Source organism: Hyla sarda, chromosome 10 (genome assembly GCF_029499605.1).
Source record: "Hyla sarda isolate aHylSar1 chromosome 10, aHylSar1.hap1, whole genome shotgun sequence".
Taxonomy (NCBI): Eukaryota; Metazoa; Chordata; class Amphibia; order Anura; family Hylidae; genus Hyla; species Hyla sarda.
In genome coordinates this window covers 23379898-23398379 of record NC_079198.1, presented here as the reverse complement: position 1 = coordinate 23398379, position 18482 = coordinate 23379898, and the positions used below count along the sequence as shown (strand labels likewise).

The window sequence follows — 18482 nt, the reverse complement described above, 5'->3', positions numbered from 1 at the left end:
ACTTTGCAGAATCCCAGCGGACACCAAGCCGCCTCCAATGACATCATTTACCTTCTCTATGAGTCGGATAACCCCAGGGATCATGGAATCCTGATCATTCTGCCTCTTGGCACTGGTATGTAAGAAGACGCCATGCTTTTCAAACACGATCTGAAAAAGAAATTAAAGAAATCTTAGAACTCATCAGACTATAAAGGAAATATCACTGGCCAAGGATGATGTTCTCTTCTCCTTGCTTTACACTGCAGCAACTGACGTAGACGTTACATTCTCTCCAAGAAGTCAGAGCATGGGAAGCAGAAAGAAAATTCTAATTTACATCAGATCATCAGGTAGATTCTATACAAGAAGGGGAATTGCAGCCTGTAAAGCAGTGTTTTCCAAACAGTGTGTCTCCAGCTGTTGCAAAACTACAACTCCCAGCATGCCCAGACAGCCAACGGCTGTCTGGGCATGCTGGGAGTTGTAGTTTTGCAACAGCTAGAGACACACTGTTTGGAAAACACTGCCATAAAGCACTTTAGTCCGGCATCTCCGGCGTTCCTTTAGACAATAAATGGAACGGTCCTAGTGCCGCTGAATCCAGACTGACATTCTGCATATTTTTTGGCCGTTTGAACATAGTCTTAAAGGGGTACTCCGGTGGAAACCTTTATTTTATTTTTTATTTTTATTTTTATCAACTGGTGCCATAAAGTTAAACAGAGTTGTAAATGACTTCTATTAAAAAATCTTAACCCTTTCAGTACGTATCGGCTGCTGAATACTACAGAGGAAATTCTTTTCTTTTTGGAATACAGAGCTCTCTGCTGACATCACGACCACAGTGCTCTCTGCTGACATCTCTGTCCATTTTAAGAACAGTCCAGAGTAGGAGAAAATCCCCATAGAAAACATATGCTGCTCTGGACAGTTCCTAAAATGGACAGAGATGTCAGCAGAGAGCACTGTGGTCATGATGTCAGCAGAGAGCTCTGTGTTCCAAAAAGAAAAGAATTTCCTCTGTAGTATTCAGCAGCTAATAAGTACTGGAACGATTACAATTTTCTAATAGAAGTAGTTTACAAATCGGTTTAACTTTCTGGCACCAGTTGATTAAAAAAAAAAAAAAGTTTTCCACCGGAGTACCCCTTTTAAAGGAGATCTGCAGGCCTATACACTTACCGTGTTCCCTATTCGCTGGGAATGGGGCATTTTTTTATTCTCCACCTAAATGCGAAATTGATGCGGATTTCATACGGATTCTGCACAAAATTTAACCAAAGCAATGAAAAAAAAGCCCCATTTTCTGTACATGGAGAATTTGAAGGGGTACTCCTGTGGAAAAGATTTATTTATTTATTTATTTATTTTTTTAAATCAACTGGTGCCAGAAATTTAAACAGATTTGTTAAATTACTTCTTTTAAAAAATCTTAATCCTTCCAGCACTTGTCAGCTGCTGTACGATCCGCAGGAAGTTCTTTTCCTTTTGAATTTCCTTTCTGCCTGACCACAGTGCTCTCTGCTGACACCTCTGTCCATGTCAGGAACTGTCCAGAGCAGGATAGGTTTGCTATGGGGATTTGCTCCTACTCTGGACAGTTCCTAAAATTGATAGAGGTGTCAGCAGAGAGCACTGTGGTCAGACAGAAAGGAAATTCAAAAAGAAAAGAACTTCCTGTGGAGCATACAGCAGCTGATAAGTACTGGAAGGATTAAGATTTGTTAATAGAAGTAATTTACACATTTGTTTAACTTTCTGGCACCAGTTGATTTAAAAAAAAAATGGTTTCCAGTGGAGAACCCCTTTAATGCGGAATTTCCCCATGAGTTCCCCAAATTTGCAGAAAGATGCCGAATTCCGCGTCCGCATCATTTGGCCGTAATTCCGCATCTTTATGCAGAAATTCTGACGTGTGAACATAGCATTAGCAGATCTAATTTGGGCTAGGTTTCCACACAGGTTTTTTCCTGGCGTAATTTTGGAAAACTTCCACTGTAGTTTTTAAATCAAAGCCAAAAGTGTATTCAAAATCAATGGGAAATATAAAGGAAGGAGTTATCCTTCTCCTACCTCATGGATCCACATCTGACAGCAGCGGCAGTTTTCCAAAATATAGCAGAAAAAAACCTATGTGGAAGCCTGGCCTTAGACAGACAAAATAAGATGGTGCTGTCAAGGCTGGCTTCTGGTTAGGCCTTAACCTGTTCAGGACCCATGACGTATGCATACGTCTTCACACCCTGGGCCTTAAGGACCCATGACGTATGCATACGTCATGGCGTTTTCCGGTCTCTGCCGCTCGCCGGGCAGAGATCGGAACTGGATGCCTGCTGAAATCCTTCAGCAGGCATCCAGGGCAAACGCCGAGGGGGGCCATGTAGGCCTCCCATGTCGGCGATCGCCGCAAATCGCAAGGGAAATCGCCCTTGCGATCTGCGGCGATACCGGGCTGATCGGGTCTCTGGGACCCGACCGCCCGGTAATTTCGCATGATCCCGGCTGTCACAGACAGCCAGGACCATGCTGGAGTATCGGAGCGAGGTGGCAAGCCGGCCACCTCCTCCGATCCCCTGCGATCTGTCGGTTAGTTAACCGACCAATCGCAGGAGGGGGGGCGGTTACTTCCTCCCGTCCTGCCCGGCCCCTGAAAGTCCGGAGAGGACGGGAGGAAGACCGGAGGACGCGGCGGGGGACGGGGGAGTGCTGGGGACCGGCCCCGGTACTTACCTCGTCCCTGAAGACCCGGATCCGGACGATGAAGACGGCGGCAGCGGCGACAGGTGAGTCGATCTTCAGCCGCGGTCGGGCCCTTTACAGCAATGCACGTCGCCGTAAAGCGACATGCATTGCTGTAATAGGACCCTGTAAACTACAACTCCCAGCATGCCCAGACAGCCCTTGGCGTCTGGGCATGCTGGGAGTTGCAGTTTTGCAACATCTGGAGGTCCACAGTTTGGAGACCACTGTGCCCTTCCAGATGTTGCAAAACTACACATCCTCAGCATGCCCTTACTGTCCAGGCATGCTGGGAGTTGTAGTGCTGTAACATCTGGCCCTTCAGATGTTGCAGAACTACAACTCCCAGCATGCCTGGACAGTTTTGGCATACTGGGAGTTGTAGTTTTGCAACATCTGGAAGGGCACAGATTGGGAACCACTGTATTAGTGGTCTGCAAACTGTAGTCCTCCAGGTGTTGCAAAACTACAACTCCAAGCATGCTGGGAGTTGTAGTTCGGCAACATCTGGCTCTAAAGATGTTGCCGAACTACTACTCCCAGCATGCCTGAGAATGTTTGGGAGTTGTGGTTTTGCAACAGCTGGAGGCACACTGGTTGGGAAACATTGTTTCCTAACTCAGTGTTTCCCAACCCGTGTGCCTCCAGCTGTTGCAAAACCACAACTCCCAAACATTCTCAGGCATGCTGGGAGTAGTAGTTTTGCAACAGCTGGAGGCCCCCCCCCTGTGAATGTACAGGGTACACTCACATGGGCAGGGGGCTTACAGTGAGTATCAGGCTGCAAGTTTGCGATGCAGCAAATTTTGCGCGGCAGCTCAAACTCGCTGTAATCCCCCGCCCGTGTGACTGTACCCTAAAAACACTACACACCACTACACTAACACAAAATAAAATAAAAAGTAAAAAACACTACATATACACATACCCCTACACAGCCCCCCTCCCCTCCCCAATAAAAATGAAAAACGCCTGGTACGCCACGGTTTCCAAAATGGAGCCTCCAGCTGTTGCAAAACAACAACTCCCAGTATTGCCAGACAGCCGTTGACTGTCCAGGCATGCTGGGAGTTTTGCAACAGCTGGAGGCACCCTGTTTGGGAATCGCTGGCGTAGAATACCCCTATGTCCACCCCTATGCAAATCCCTAATTCAGGCCTCAAATGCGCATGGCGCTCTCACTTTGGAGCCCTGTGGTATTTCAAGGCAACAGAGTAGGGCCACATATGGGGTATCGCCGTACTCGGGAGAAATTGACTAACAAATCTTGGGGGTCTTTTTCTCCTTTCACCCCTTATGAAAAGGTGAAGTTGGGGTCTACACCAGCATGTTAGTGTAAAAAAATAAACTTTTTACACTAACATGCTGGTGTTGCCCTATACTTTTCATTTTGACAAGAGGTAAAGGGGAAAAAAGCGCCACAAAATTTGTAACACAATTTCTCCCGAGTACGGAGGTACCCCATATGTGGGCGTAAAGTGTTCTGGGGGCGCACAACAAGGCCCAGAAGGGAGAGTGCGCCATGTACATTTGAGGTGATTTGCACAGGGGTGGCTGATTGTTACAGCGGTTTTGACAAACGCAAAAAAAAAAAAAACCCCACATGTGACCCCATTTCGGAAACTACACCCCTCACGGAATGTAATGAGGGGTGCAGTGAGAATTTACACCCCCACTGGTGTCTGACAGATCTTTGGAACAGTGGGCTGTGCAAATTAAAAATGTTGTACAGCCCACTGTTCCAAAGATATGACAGACACCAGTGGGGGGTAAATGCTCATTTTATGCCTTGTTACGTTCCTCAAGGGGTCTAGTTTCCAAAATGGTATGCCATGTGGGGGTTATTTTGCTGTCCTGGCACCATATGGGCTTCCTAAATGCGACATGCCCCCCGAGCAAAATTTGCTCTCAAAAAGCCAAATATGACTCCTTCTCTTCTGAGCATTGTAGTTCGCCCGTAGTGCACTTCAGGTCAACTTATGGGGTACCTCCATAATCAGAAGAGATGTGGTTACAAATTTTGGGGGGTATTTCTGCTATTAACCCTTGCAAAAATGTGAAATTTGGGGGGAAACACACATTTTAGTGATTTTTTTTAATTTTTTTTTTACGTATGCAAAAGTCGTGAAACCCCTGTGGGGTATTAAGGCTCACTTTATTTCTTGTTACGTTCCACAAGGGGTCTAGTTTCCAAAATGGTATGCCATGTGTTTTTTTTTTGCTGTCCTGGCACCATAGGGGCTTCCTAAATGCGACATGCCCCCGAGCAAAATTTGCTCTCAAAAAGCCAAATATCACTCCTTCTCTTCTGAGCATTGTAGTTCACCCATAGTACACCTCAGGTCAACTTATGGGGTACCTTCATACTCAGAAGAGATGGGGTTACAATGTTTGGGGGTATTTTCTGCTATTAACCCTTGCAAAAATGTGAAATTTGGGGGGAAACACACATTTTAGTGAAATTTTATTTTTATTTTTTTACATATGCAAAAGTCGTGAAACCCCTGTGGGGTATTAAGGCTCACTTTATTCCTTGTTACGTACCTCAAGGGGTCTAGTTTCCAAAATGGTATGCCATGTGGGGGATTTTTGCTGTTCTGGCACCATAGGGGCTTCCTAAATGCAACATGCCTCCCAAAAACCATTTCAAAAAAACGTACTCTCCAAAATCCCCTTGTCGCTCCTTCGCTTCTGAGCCCTCTACTGCGCCCACCGAACACCTTACATAGACATATGAGGTATGTGCTTACTCGAGAGAAATTGGGCTACAAATATAAGTATACATTTTCTCCTTTTTCCACTTGTAAAAATTCAAAAATTGGGTCTACAAGAACATGCGAGTGTAAAAAATGGAGATTGTGAATTTTCTCCTTCACTTTGCTGTTATTCCTGTGAAACACCTAAAGGGTTAAAACGCGGACTGAATGTCATTTTGAATACTCTGGGTGGTGCAGTTTTTATAATGGGGTCATTTGTGGGGTATTTCTAATATGAAGACCCTTCAAATCCACTTCAAACCTGAACTGGTCCATGAAAAATTGTGAGTTTGGAAATTTTGTGAAAAATTGGAAAATTGCTGCTGAACTTTGAAGCCCTCTGGTGACTTCCAAAAGTAAAAACACGTAAATTTTATGATGCAAACATAAAATAGACATATTGTATATGTGAATAAAAAAAAAAAATTATTTGGAATATCCATTTTCCTTACAAGCAGAGAGCTTCAAAGTTAAAAAAATGCAAAATTTTCAAATTTTTCATAAAATGTTGGGATTTTTCACCAAGAAAGGATGCAAGATACCACAAAATTTTACCACTATGTTAAAGTAGAATATGTCACGAAAAAACAATCTCGGAATCAGAATGATAACTAAAAGCATTCCAGAGTTATTAATGTTTAAAGTGACAGTGGTCAGAATTGCAAAAAATGGCCGGGTCCTGAGGTGTAAAATGGCTGGGTCCTTAAAGGGTTAAAATGTGAGAGTGACTGCCGCTGTATACTGCTGAGTGTCGACACAAGAAATAAACACCAGACAAAATGTTGGTATATATCTCCTTCTCAGCATACAGGCTAAGGAGCTGTCCCAAGGAGTTCTGTTTATTATACAGAAGTACATTGTTTTTTTTACAGTTGACAAAAAGGGGAGGTTAGTTATCACGTCAAAATCATCATGTTATATTTGGATTGGTTATTTGAGTATTGCATCTGTATATATTAGCATTTTAAGCATTCATCTGTTTCTTAACCATAGGTCACCTATGTTGCCATTTCCCTATTCTACTACAAAATTCCGGATGTATTTGTCCTTCTGCACAGTCTATATGACTTCAGATGTTTACAACAGCTGGAAAGGCTGTCAGAGCATGCTGGGAGTTGTAGTGTTACAACAGCTGGAAAGGCTGTCTGGACATGCTGGGAGTTGTAGTGTTACAACAGCTGGAAAGGCTGTCCAGGCATGCTGGGAGTTGTAGTGCTGCAACAACTGGAAAGGCTGTCCGTGCATGCTGGGAGTTGTGGTGTTACAAGAGCTGGAAAGGCTGTCTGGACATGCTGGGAGTTGTAGTGTTGCAACAGCTGGAAAGGCTGTCCAGGCATGCTGGGAGTTGTAGTGTTGCAACAGCTGGAAATATGTCTGAGCATGCTGGGAGTTGTAGTGTTGCAACAGCTGGAAAGGCTGTCAGAGCATGCTGGGAGTTGTAGTTTTGCAACAGCTGTAAAAGCTATCCAGACATATTGGGAACTGTAGTCTTGCAACAGCTGGAAAGGCAGTCTGGGAGTTGTAGTATTACAACAGCTGAAAGGGTTGTCCGAACATGCTGGGAGTTGTAGTTTTGCAACAGCAGGAGGCACACTGGTTGGGATACACTGCCCAGCTGATGCAACCACAACTCTCATCATGAGCTGACAGCAGCAGGCCAGTGACTACTCCCCCTCATCATCCATAGAAAACGCCACATCTTCAGTCTATATATATCTGATGCAGATGTTTGTTACTTTGTATCATTCGTCACGTTTTGCACCACGGAGAGATCACAAGACACCAGATCACACGATTATAAATAGCAGCCAGCAATTTCCACATCGCCACAGCTCCACCTAGCGCTCAGTGGACGCCATCGCATCCCTGCTAACTCCCCCGGAGAGAGGTGAACGTCCACCAGTCTGAGCTGAGCCATTCCCTCTGCTCCCCCCGTCACCGACACCGGACTAGTCCATGTAGTCGGTACCGAATCCCAGAACTCACCTTGTAAGCTTCCATGACCAGCCACTCCAAAACTTCCGCGTTCACGACGTCACTTCCGCCCCTGTGACAGGTCACGCCCTCATCTTGGCGGTTGCCATAGGGACGGCCCTGCCCCCTTAGACGCTTGTCTGCTGTTTAGAGAAAAGCATGCCAGAAAGAAAAGGCGAATTATATGTTACATCAGCGTTTTCCTGACAGTGTGTCTCCAGCTGTTGCAAAACTACAACTCCCTGAATGCCCGGACAGCCGAAGGCTGTCCGGGCATTCTGGGAGTTGTAGTTTTGCAACAGCTGGAGGCACATTGTTTGGCAAACACTGTGTTACGTATTAAATAAAAATCTGAGACATAAGTGAATAAAACATGACTGACACATATTAATAATATATTTACTTTTATTATATCTTAACCCCTTAAAGGGGTTGTGCGCTGCCCTGACTTTCGGAGCTCCGCTCACAGCGTCCGGAAGTTCATTACTCCAAACGCTGTGTGCGGGCTTCCGTGTTTGCGTCCGCCGGGCGTGACGTCACGCCCGTCCCCTTCGTGACGTCTCGCCCGCCCCCTCGTGACGTCTCGCCCGCCCCTCAACGAAAGTCTATGGGAAGGGGGCGGGCGTGACGTCACGAGGGGGCGGGCGAGACGTCACGAAGGGGCCGGGCGTGACGTCACACCCGGCGGCCGCTAACACGGAAGCCCGCACACAGCGTTCGGAGTAATGAACTTCCGGACGCTGTGAGCGGAGCTCCGAAAGTCAGGGCAGCTCACAACCCCTTTAAGGACTTGGTAATGACAACTTATTTTACCACAAAATCTATGGGAAACAAAAAATATATATTTGTGATAGCCTGGGGGAGTAGGTTTATATGAGGTGTAGCTGTGCGGTGACTAAAGGGTGTTTGGTTAACCCTTGCTATTCGTGACGCCAGGGTGGGGGCTCCTCTGTAATGTTTGTCCTGCCGCCACCCTTCCCAAGAGCGATAAGGAGTTAGAGAATAATTGAATGTCCACAGCCAGAGAGTTTGCTGAAAACAGTTGTAACTTTTACTAAAGATTTTATACAAGCTTCATAACCGGAACAGTCTCTATACAGGCAAATTCTCTTGAAGATTGACAAAAGTTGGGACCATAAGCAATTTAGAGTCTTTAGGATGATATGCGCTGTTCCACCGGATTTAGGGGATTTGGTTGCGGTCCAGTAGTCACGCTAGCTTTAGCGGGGATTAGTTTAGAACTCACGGTTTAGTTTAGGCTGAGGCCGGTAGGTTTTCTGGCCTAGCGTGTCTTTGAAAGTTGCGCAGATCCGTCCTGCTAGTCCAGCATCCACGAGAGCAGCAACCCAAGAGAGCGATAATTGGCTACAGCTCCCTTATATGGGCAGGGGCTGGACTAGAGCTAATTGGTCCAATACTTCTGTCAATCACCTTACAAAGGGTTATGGGTAACATGTGGCCCAAGGACCTCCAAAGATCCTCCAACATACCATAGAGGAATTAACATGGTCACATGACCAAAGGTCAGTACAAGGTAAGTACTCTATATATTACATTAAATACACACATTATTAAATATATCCATATATAAACACTATAGAATTAGAGTAGAAGAGAGGCGATTGGGGCTGTCCCACCTGGGGGACCCTGCCTGAGCGTAGTAACTCTGACTTTGGGGACCAACACACTAGGTATGGTATGCAATATGGTACCGGGACACCACATATTTATGGGGGGAAAAAACACATGTTCGGAACTTTTGAGGGGTTTCGTTTCTACGCAATTCACTTTTACGAAAAAATAACAGGTTCTCTTTATTCTGTGGGGCCATACGATTACAACGATGCATAGGCTATAATTATAGGCTTTGGTTTCAGTAGAATCTCCCTTAGCGGACACCTCCCAATAGCGGCGAGTTTATAATTCCCCAACAGAGTTCTTTAAGTCTTAAAGGGTAACTCTGGCGCTAAACATCTCATCCCCTATCAAAAGAATAGGGGATAAGATGTTAGATCGCAGGGATCCCGTCGCTGAGAACCCCCGCGATCTTTCCTGCAGCACCGCCGTTATTCAGCTGCACAGAGCGAGGATCGCTCTGTGGCTGATGATGGGCGGTGCAGGGGACGGAGTATCGTGATGTCACGGCTCTGCCCCCTCGTGATGTCACGCCCTACACCCTCAATGCAAGTCTATGGGAGGTGGCATGGTGTGTGTTTTGCTTGCACCTTCATAGTACCCTGAACATTTGATCTGATGTTGCCAGAAGTCACTGTTTTACCAGGTTCACGATTTTACCACAACACAACCACTGGACTGTGGATGAAAACAGTAAGGTCCATAAAGACATGGTTGGGTGAGTTGGGTGTGGAAGCACTTGCCTGGTCTGAACAGAGCCCTGACCTAAACTCCTTCAAATACCTTTGGAAAGAACTAGAACATTAGTGTCTGACCTCAAAAATGCTCTTTTGGATGTGTGGTGTCTGGGGTGTTGCAATGATATTACAGGGTCTGGTGGTATTAAAGGAGAACTCCAGAACATAAAAATTGTCGCCCATACTGCCGGCAGTAAAAAAAATAAAGATGTACATACCTTCCTCCGCTCCCCCGGGGCCTTCGGTAACCGGCTCCGGCCTCCGCCGTGATCCACTTCCTGGATGCCGGTGGTCGGAGAGTCTTACTGCGCTCAGCCAATCACCGGCCACAACGAAGTCCCGACTCGGCCGGCCATAGGCTGAGCGGCAGTGTGACGTTTTTGACCCCAGCAGCAGGTGCCGGTGTAGTGAAGGATTTTGTGTGCTGAAGCGTTTTCACACTGCCGCTTAGCCTATCGCCGGCCGAGTCTGACTTCGCTGCGGCTGGTGATTGGCCGAGCGCAGTATGATTCATCCGACCACCGGCAACCAGGAAGTGGATCACGGCGGAGACCGGAGACGGTTACTGGAGGCCCCGGGGGAGCAGAGGAAGGTATGTACATCTTAATTTTTTTACTGCCGGCAGTATGGGGCGACAATTTTTATATTCCGGAGTTCTCCTTTAACCCCTACTATTCGTGACGCCAGGGTGAAGTTTGCTAAGTATTAGAGATCCTGCAGCCATGCGGCCCACAAACAGCAGGGATAATAAACAGAATGTCCACAGTAGATTTTACGAGACAACCAGAAACTTTTACTTGATTTTTTATGCAAACAGTCTTTACAATTGTACAGTTTCTCTTGAGGTAACTGGGATGCAGGTTCCTCACAGGCTTTGCTGGGACTTGTAGCTTTTAGCTTTAAGCAGGCAACTGTGCTACTAATTATAAGATTTGAGTGGAATAGTAGTCACACAGGATTTGTAGGTTGAGCTTTATAACTCACAGTTTTAGTGGCTGCTGGTTCTTTAGGCTTTGGCCTAGTTGAGATGTCCAGAACTAAGAGAGCTAAGAGCAGGAACTAAGAGAGAGAATTTACAGACTACAGCCCCTTATATACCAGGGGGGCTGGACTAATCCCATTGTTGCACAGCCTGTAAGTCCTGAACCCAGAGAACTCTGGGTACATCACATGACATCATCACATGACCCCGGAAGGTCCTAAATATCTATACAACCATTATCATATACCACGTGACCTGGGTAGGGCCTATACATTTATACATTATACAAAGATACATTTCTATGAGGCGACCAAGGGGCAAGTCCTGCTGGAGAGCCCTGTGGAATGGAGGGGCTCTAGCTGAGGGGACTTTAGACAGGGACAGGACTAGGTCCTGTACCGGGACACCACAGATGAATGGGCAGAAATTCCCACAGAATATCCCGAAATCTTGTAGAAAGTCATCCCTGAAGAGGGGTGTCACCACGAGATATAAGCTGAAGTACTCTAATAGCTAAATCCTATTTATTTTTTCTTTTAAGATTTCTCTCCCTGTTTTGCTGATGCTTTGTCAACAGAAAGAAAAAACGAGTACACAAGACTCTCCCATATGGGGGCACTCTAGACCCCATAGAGATTCTTAGTCACAGAATAAACAATAAAATGTCCCCCACCTGCTCATCCCTTACAGGCGCTGTGACTGTCATTTCCACTTCTGCTCTAATAGGCTTTCTGCTTCACTTCCACATTTTCCATGTGAGGATAAACTCACCCATTCATAATATTACTTACACAGCTGCAGGAGACATCTCAGTGACTCTGAGCACTATCTGCCTGGAGTCTAGGAGCGGAGGCTGCTTGTTGCTGCTGCGTTATTCAGCTTACACGGGGTTGTCTACATGGATACACTAGATACACATTGCTAGGCTGGCTTTACAATACAGCATTTCCCGGCATAATTCCACTTAGAAATTACACTTGGAGATTCTGGTGCAGCAGATTTTCATTGCGGTCACACATTACTGAATTTGCTGAAATTTCACCGCAAGATCTCAGTCATTCTTTCAGCAGAATATGTGCAGAGATGGCAATGTCTGCCCGGTCCTAGCGCCAACTGATTCAGTCAGCGCCAGCCACCCACGGAATCTTCAGCCACAATATTAACATCTGGAGATTCCTCAATGGGAACCGAGCCTAACAAATCCACCCGCTGTGTGAGCAGGATAGGTAACTAATGATGATTGTATTTATTTACTGTCAGGAAGCAAAGATTTTGAAAATGGTAAAACAACAAAATAAAAATTTAATTAGAGATTGTGGCTCTGTTTACACCAGCAGATTCCGCATGATACTGACAGATTCCATTGACTTTCAAGGTTTAATTAGATAACAAATTTAAAAGATTATTAAGGATTCAATGACAAACATTTGCTTTACATACAGTAGGGAGGATTCTAATTAGACTATAGAAAACTAAACACATGTTCAGTGGGGCAAAAAGGTATTTAGTCAGCCACCAATTGTGCAAGTTCTTCCACTTAAGTCTTCCGCATGTTCTTGTAGACCCAGTTTTTGAATTTTTACAAGGGGTAAAAGGAGAGAAATTCCCCCAATATTTGTAACCCAATTTCTCTCAAGTAAGGAAATACCTCATATGTGTATGTCAAGTGTTCGGCGGGCGCAGTAGAGGGCTCAGAATGGAAGTAGTGACAATGGGATTTTGGAGAGTGAGTTTTTCTGAAATGTTTTTGGTGGGCATGTCACATTTAGGAAGCCCCTATGGTGCCAGAACAGCAAAAAAAAGAAAAGAAAAAAACACATGGCATACTATCTTAGAAACTACACCCCTCAAGGAACGTAACAAGGGGTCCAGTGAGCCTCAACACCCCACAGGTTTTTGACAACTTTTTGTTTAAGTTGGATGTGTAAATACATTTTTTTTTCTTTCACTAAAATGCTGGTTTTCCCCAAAATTTAACATTTTTACAAGGGGTAATAGGAGAAAATGCCCCCCAAAATTTGTAACCCAATTTCTTCTGAGTATGGAAATACCCCATGTGTGGATGTCAAGTGCACTGCGGGTGCACTATAATGCTCAGAAGAGGAGCCACGTTTGGCCTTTGGAAAGCAAATTTAGCTGAAATGGTTTTTGGGGAGACACATTTAGGAAGCCCCTATGGTGCCAGGACAGCAAAAAGAAAAAACACATGGCATACTATTTTGGAAAATACACCCCTCAATGAACGCAACAAGGGGTACAGTGAGCCTTAACACTACACAAGTGTTTAACAACTTTTCGTTTAAGTCGGATGTGTAAATGAGAATTTTTTTTCCCCACTAAAATACAGTTTTTTTTCCCCTAACTTACCATTTTTACAAGAGGTAATAGGAGAAAATTCCCCCCAAAATTGGTAACCCCGTTTCTTATGAGTATGGAAATATCCCATATGTGGATGTAAAGTGCTCTGCGGGCGAACTACAATGCTCAGAAGAGGAGCGCCATTGGGCTTTTGGAGGGAGAATTTGTTTGGAATGGAGGTCGGGGGTCATGTGCGTTTATAAAGCCCCCGTTCTACCAGAACAATGGACTCCCCCCATGTGACCCTATTTTGGAAACTACACCCCTAACAGAATGTAATAAGGGGTGCAGTGAGCATTTACACTGCCTTTGACAGATCTTTGGAACAGTGGGCTGTGCAAATGAAAAATAAAATGTTTGCTCACTGCACCCCTTATTAAATTCCTTGAGGGGTGTAGTTTCCAAAATGGGGTCACATGTGGGGGGGGGGCATTGTTCTGGCACCATGGGGGCTTTGTAAACGCACATGGCCTTCAATTCCAGACACATTCTCTCTCTAAAAGCCCAATGGCGCTCCTTCTCTTCTGAGCATTGTAGTTCGCAGAGCAATTTATAGATATAGAGGGGATTTTTTCCTATTGCCCCTTGTGAAAATGAAAAATTTGGGATAACACCAGCATTTTAATTTGGGATAACACCAGCATTTTAGTGAAAAAATTAAAATTTTTCATTTTCACGTCCAACTTTAACAAAAATTCGTCAAACACCTGTGGAGTGTTAAGGCTCACTGTACACCTTGTTAAGTTCCGTGAGGGGTGTAGTTTCCAAAATGGGGTCACATGTGGGTGTTTTTTTTTTTTGTGTTTATGTCAGAACCGCTGTAACAATCAGCCACCCCTGTGCAAATCACCTCAAATATACATGCCACTCTCACTCCTGAGCCTTGTTGTGCGCCCGCAGAGCATTTTACGTCCACATATGGGGTATTTCCGTAGAAATTGCATTACATATTTTGGGGGTCTTTTTTTCCTTTTACCTCTTGTGAAAATTAAAGTATGAGGCAACACCAGCATGTTAGTGTAAAAAAAATGTAATGTTTTTTTACAATAACATGCTGGAGTAGACCCTAACTTTACCTTTTCATAAGGGGTAAAAGGAGAAAAAGCCCCCCCAAATTTGTTAGGCAATTTCTCCTGAGTACAGAAATACCCCCATATGTGACCCTAAACTGTTGCCTTGAAATACGACAGGGCTCTGAAGTGAGAGAGCGCCATGCGTATTTGAGGCCTAAATAAGGGATTTGCATAGGGACGGACCCGGATGCAAGAATTAGACTTGCCTCCGATACCAAAAGCTTCAGCTGTTGTAAAACTACAATTTCCAGCATGTATGGTCTATCAGCGCATGCTGGGAGTTGTAGTTTGCCACAGCTGGAGGCACACTGGTTACGAAACACTGAGTTAGGTAACAAACTCTCAGTGTTTCGCAACCAGTGTGCCTTCAGCCGTTGCAAAAACTACAACTCTCAGCATGCAGTGACAACTGAAGGGCATGCTGCGACTTGTAGTTATGCAACAGCTGGAGGCATACTACTAACACTCCCAGCCTGCCCTTTGGCTGTTCAGGCATGCTGGGAGTTGTAGTTCTGCAACATCTGAAGGGCCAGATGTTACAGAACTACAGCTCTCAGCATGCCGGACTGTCTGGGCATGCTGGGTGTTGTAGTTGTGCAACACCTGGAAGGGCTACAGTTTGGACACCACTGCACAGTGGTCTCCAAACTGTGGCCCTCCAGATGTTACAAAACTACAACTCCCAGCATGCCCAGACAGCCTTTGGCTGTCTGGGCTTGCTGGGAGTTGTAGTTTGGCAACTCCTGGAAGGCAGCAGTGAAGATCACTTACCGCTGATCTTTACTGCTGCCTCCACCGATCCCGCAACTGCCTGCCGCCGATCCCACCGCTGCCTGCCGTCGATCCCGCCGCGATCACCGGTCCCGCCGCGATCGCTGGTCCCGGCACCCACCGCTATCTTCTCCCCACTCTGCCTGACATCCAGAGGCAGGCAGAGAGGGGATTTCAACTTTAACCCCCCTGCCCCCAACTGCCATTTGTTGGTTAGTCCTAACCGACCAATGGCAGGGGATAGGAGCGAGGTGGCACCGCTGCTACCTCGCTCCTATCCCTCAGGATGATTGGGGCTGTCTCTGACAGCTCCAATCATCCCTATTTTCCAAGCTATCGGGCCATCAGAGATCCGATCCGCCCGGAACCGCCGCGAACCTTGTCCCTTGTCATTGGTCAGTCACTTACTGACTGGCCAATGACAACAATCAGCCGCAGGGGACCATTCTGATTGGTTCCCAGCTGCATAGTGTCATCGGTCAGCTGTTCAGAGCAGCTACGATGACATTTCTATCACCATGCCATGGGAAATGGTTATAGAAAATGTATTGGACGTTTATGAACGTCCATTTGCGGGAAGGGGTTAAGAACCAGGTGATTTTTCATTTTTGCACTTTCTTTTTTTCCTCCTCCCCTTGTAAAAATCATAACACTTTCAATTTTGCACCTACAGTACCAGATGAGGTTACAAGGATGCCCAATTTATGTAGGTTTTATTTTATTTTACTACTTACACTAAAATTAGTATGTTTAAACTTGTCATATTCTGACCCCTATAACTTTTTTATCTTTCCGCATACAGGCCTATATGAGGGCTCATTTTTTGCGCCCTGATCTGTAGTTTTTATCATTTTTGTTTTGTTGGGACTTTTAGATCACTTTTGATAATTTTTTTTTATGGTATATGAATTGACCAAAAATGCACAATTTTGGATTTTGGTATTTTTTTACCTGTACGCCATAGAATGTGCGGTTTAACTAACCTTATATTTTAATAGTTTGGACATTTACGCACGCGGTGGTACCACATATGTTTATGTTTCATTTTTATTACATTATTTTTAAAAAAGGTGATTCAAACTTTTATTGGGGAGGGACATTTTTTTACTTTTTTTTGTTTACACGTTTTACTTTACCATGCAATCTTGCAATTGCATACATTGCATACACAGCTTTGATCAGTGTTTTCAGTGCTCTGCTGCTCTAGCCTGTAGTGTCTGGCCAGAGCTCCAGAGCACCGATCGGCAGCCGAGGAGGCAGGTAAGGGCCCTTCCGCCATCCTCTTAGCTGATTGGGACATCGCGATTTGATCACGATGGTACCGATCAGCTCCACTGAGCGGCCAGGATCGTTTTACTTTCATTTTAGATGCCGCAATCAACTTTGATCGCTTTTAGAGATGAGCGAACTTACAGTAAATTCGATTCGTCACGAACTTCTCGGCTCAGCAGTTGAGGTCTTATCCTGCATAAATGAGTTCAGCTTTCAGGTGCTCCCGTGGGCTGGAAAAGGTGGATACAGTCCTAGGAGACTCTTTCCTAGGACTGTATCCAACTTTTCCAGCCCATCGGAGCACCTGAAAGCTAAACTAATTTATGCAGGAAAAGTCATCAACTGCAGAGCCGAGAAGTTTGTGACAAATCGAATTTACTGTAAGTTCGCTCATCTCTAATCGCTGTGTCAAAAGGTAAATACAGAGCATCAGGACTCAGGAGGACCCCCGGACAGGCAGGGGGAAAGAAGCGGGTGGCGGCGGCGGCCTATGGCACCGCAAAAGCCGCTGCAGTTCATTGATTTAAAGCGCCCGCTTTAAATCAATTATCTGCAGCGGTGTCGTGGGGAGGGGGGGGGGGGATAAATAGCCGATAACTTATACTGGAATATCGGTATAAGTTATCGGCTATGGGCCCTAACCTCCACAGATTATCGGTATCTGCCCTAAAAAATCAATATTGCTCGATCCCTAGTCGGGACCCACTGGGTTTGAAGCACACTCAGCCTGTGAGCGTGCTTTAAACACCGGTAACAGGACCAGGGCGTACAGGTACACCCTTTGTCCTTAAGTACCAGGAGGCAAGGGTGTACCCATATGCCCTTCATCCTTAACTGGTTAAACTCCATTAAGTCTCCCCAATACATATATTAAGAGATTGTCGTAATTAAACCTTAATCATCACTTTTGCCACCTCCTATTTCCCATAAGTGAGTTCACCCTTCACATTATATACAGTCTCTCCCATAAGTGAATCCACCCCTCACATTATTTTTTAAATATTTTATTATATATTTTCATATGACAACACTGAAGAAATGACCCTCTGCTACAATGTAAAGTAGTGAGTGCACAGCCTGTATAAAAGTGTTTATTGTTGTCTAAACCTTGGCAACAAAAGTGAGTACACCCCTAAGCGGAAATGTCCACATTGTGCCCAATTTGCAGGTGACCCGTTACTGTTACAAGGTCTTAGGTGTGAATAGGGAGCAGGTGTTTTAAATGAAGTGTTATCGCTCTCACACTCTCTAATACTGGTCACTGGAAGTTCAACACGATACTTCATGGCAAAGAACTCTCTAAGGAGCTGATAAAAAAAGAATTGTTGCTCCACATAAAGAAGGCCTAGGCTATAAGAAGATTGCCAAGACCCTGAAAATGAGCTGCCGCTTGGTTGGCAGGACCATATAGTGGTTTCACAGGCCAGGTTCCATTCAAAACAGACCTCGCCATGGTCGACCAAAGAAGTTGGGTGCACGTGCTCAGTGTTGTATCCAGTGGTTGTCTTTGGCAAATAGACGTATGAGTGCTGCCAGCATTGCTGCAGAGGTTAAAGAGGTGGTGGGTCAGCCTGTCAGTGCTCGAACCATATGCCGCATACTGCATCAAATTGCTCTGCATGGCTGCCTTTCCAAAAGAAAAGCCTCTCAGATGAAGCCTCTAAGATGAAGCATGACAACAACCCACAAATAGATTGGTGAAGACAAGCAGACTAAGGACATGGATTAATGGAATCTGTCCTGTGGTCCGATGAGAGCAAGATAAACATATTTGGTTCAGATGATGTCAAGCATGTGTGGCCGCAACCAGGTGAGGAATACAAAGACAAGTGTGTCTTGCCTACAGTTAAGCATGGTGGTGGGAATGTCATGGTCTGGGCCTGCATGAGTTCTGCTGGCACTGGGGAACTACAGTTCATTGAGGGAATCATAAATACCAACATGTACTGTGACATACTGAAGTGTGGTGCCTGCAGTATGAAAGATGTAATACACAGTACATGATGCAAGGGCTGCAAGACCTGTAAAGATCTGGTGAACTCCATGCCCAATAGGCTTAAGGGAATGCTGGAAAAGAACGATGGCCACACAAAATATTGACACTTTTGGCCCAATTTGGACATTTCCACTTAGGGGTGTACTCACTTTTGGTGCCAAGGTATGGACATTAATGGCTTGTGTTGAGTTATTTTGAGGGGACACC

General features: G+C 45.3%; 2 protein-coding genes across 9 annotated transcripts in view; one reads left to right on the top strand and one right to left on the bottom strand.

Moving 5' to 3' along the window:
* The window catches only part of AKT1S1 (AKT1 substrate 1), an 85284-nt gene that overhangs the window by 33755 nt on the left and 33047 nt on the right, over positions 1 to 18482 (top strand). The gene's annotated exons all lie outside the window — the stretch shown is intronic.
* The window catches only part of TBC1D17 (TBC1 domain family member 17), a 92959-nt gene that overhangs the window by 66212 nt on the left and 8265 nt on the right, over positions 1 to 18482 (bottom strand). For 2 of the 7 annotated variants that reach the window (XM_056544627.1, XM_056544625.1), the window contains exons 2-3: positions 7464 to 7594; positions 52 to 150 (exon numbers count right to left, since the gene is read on the bottom strand). In XM_056544627.1, the coding sequence (XP_056400602.1) occupies positions 52 to 150; positions 7464 to 7594 (230 nt within the window). Of the gene's footprint in view, positions 1 to 51; positions 151 to 7463; positions 7595 to 8697; positions 8785 to 10041; positions 10188 to 18482 lie in introns of those variants that run through there. The other 5 variants (XM_056544628.1, XM_056544626.1, XM_056544629.1 and 2 more) reach the window with 4 other exon arrangements.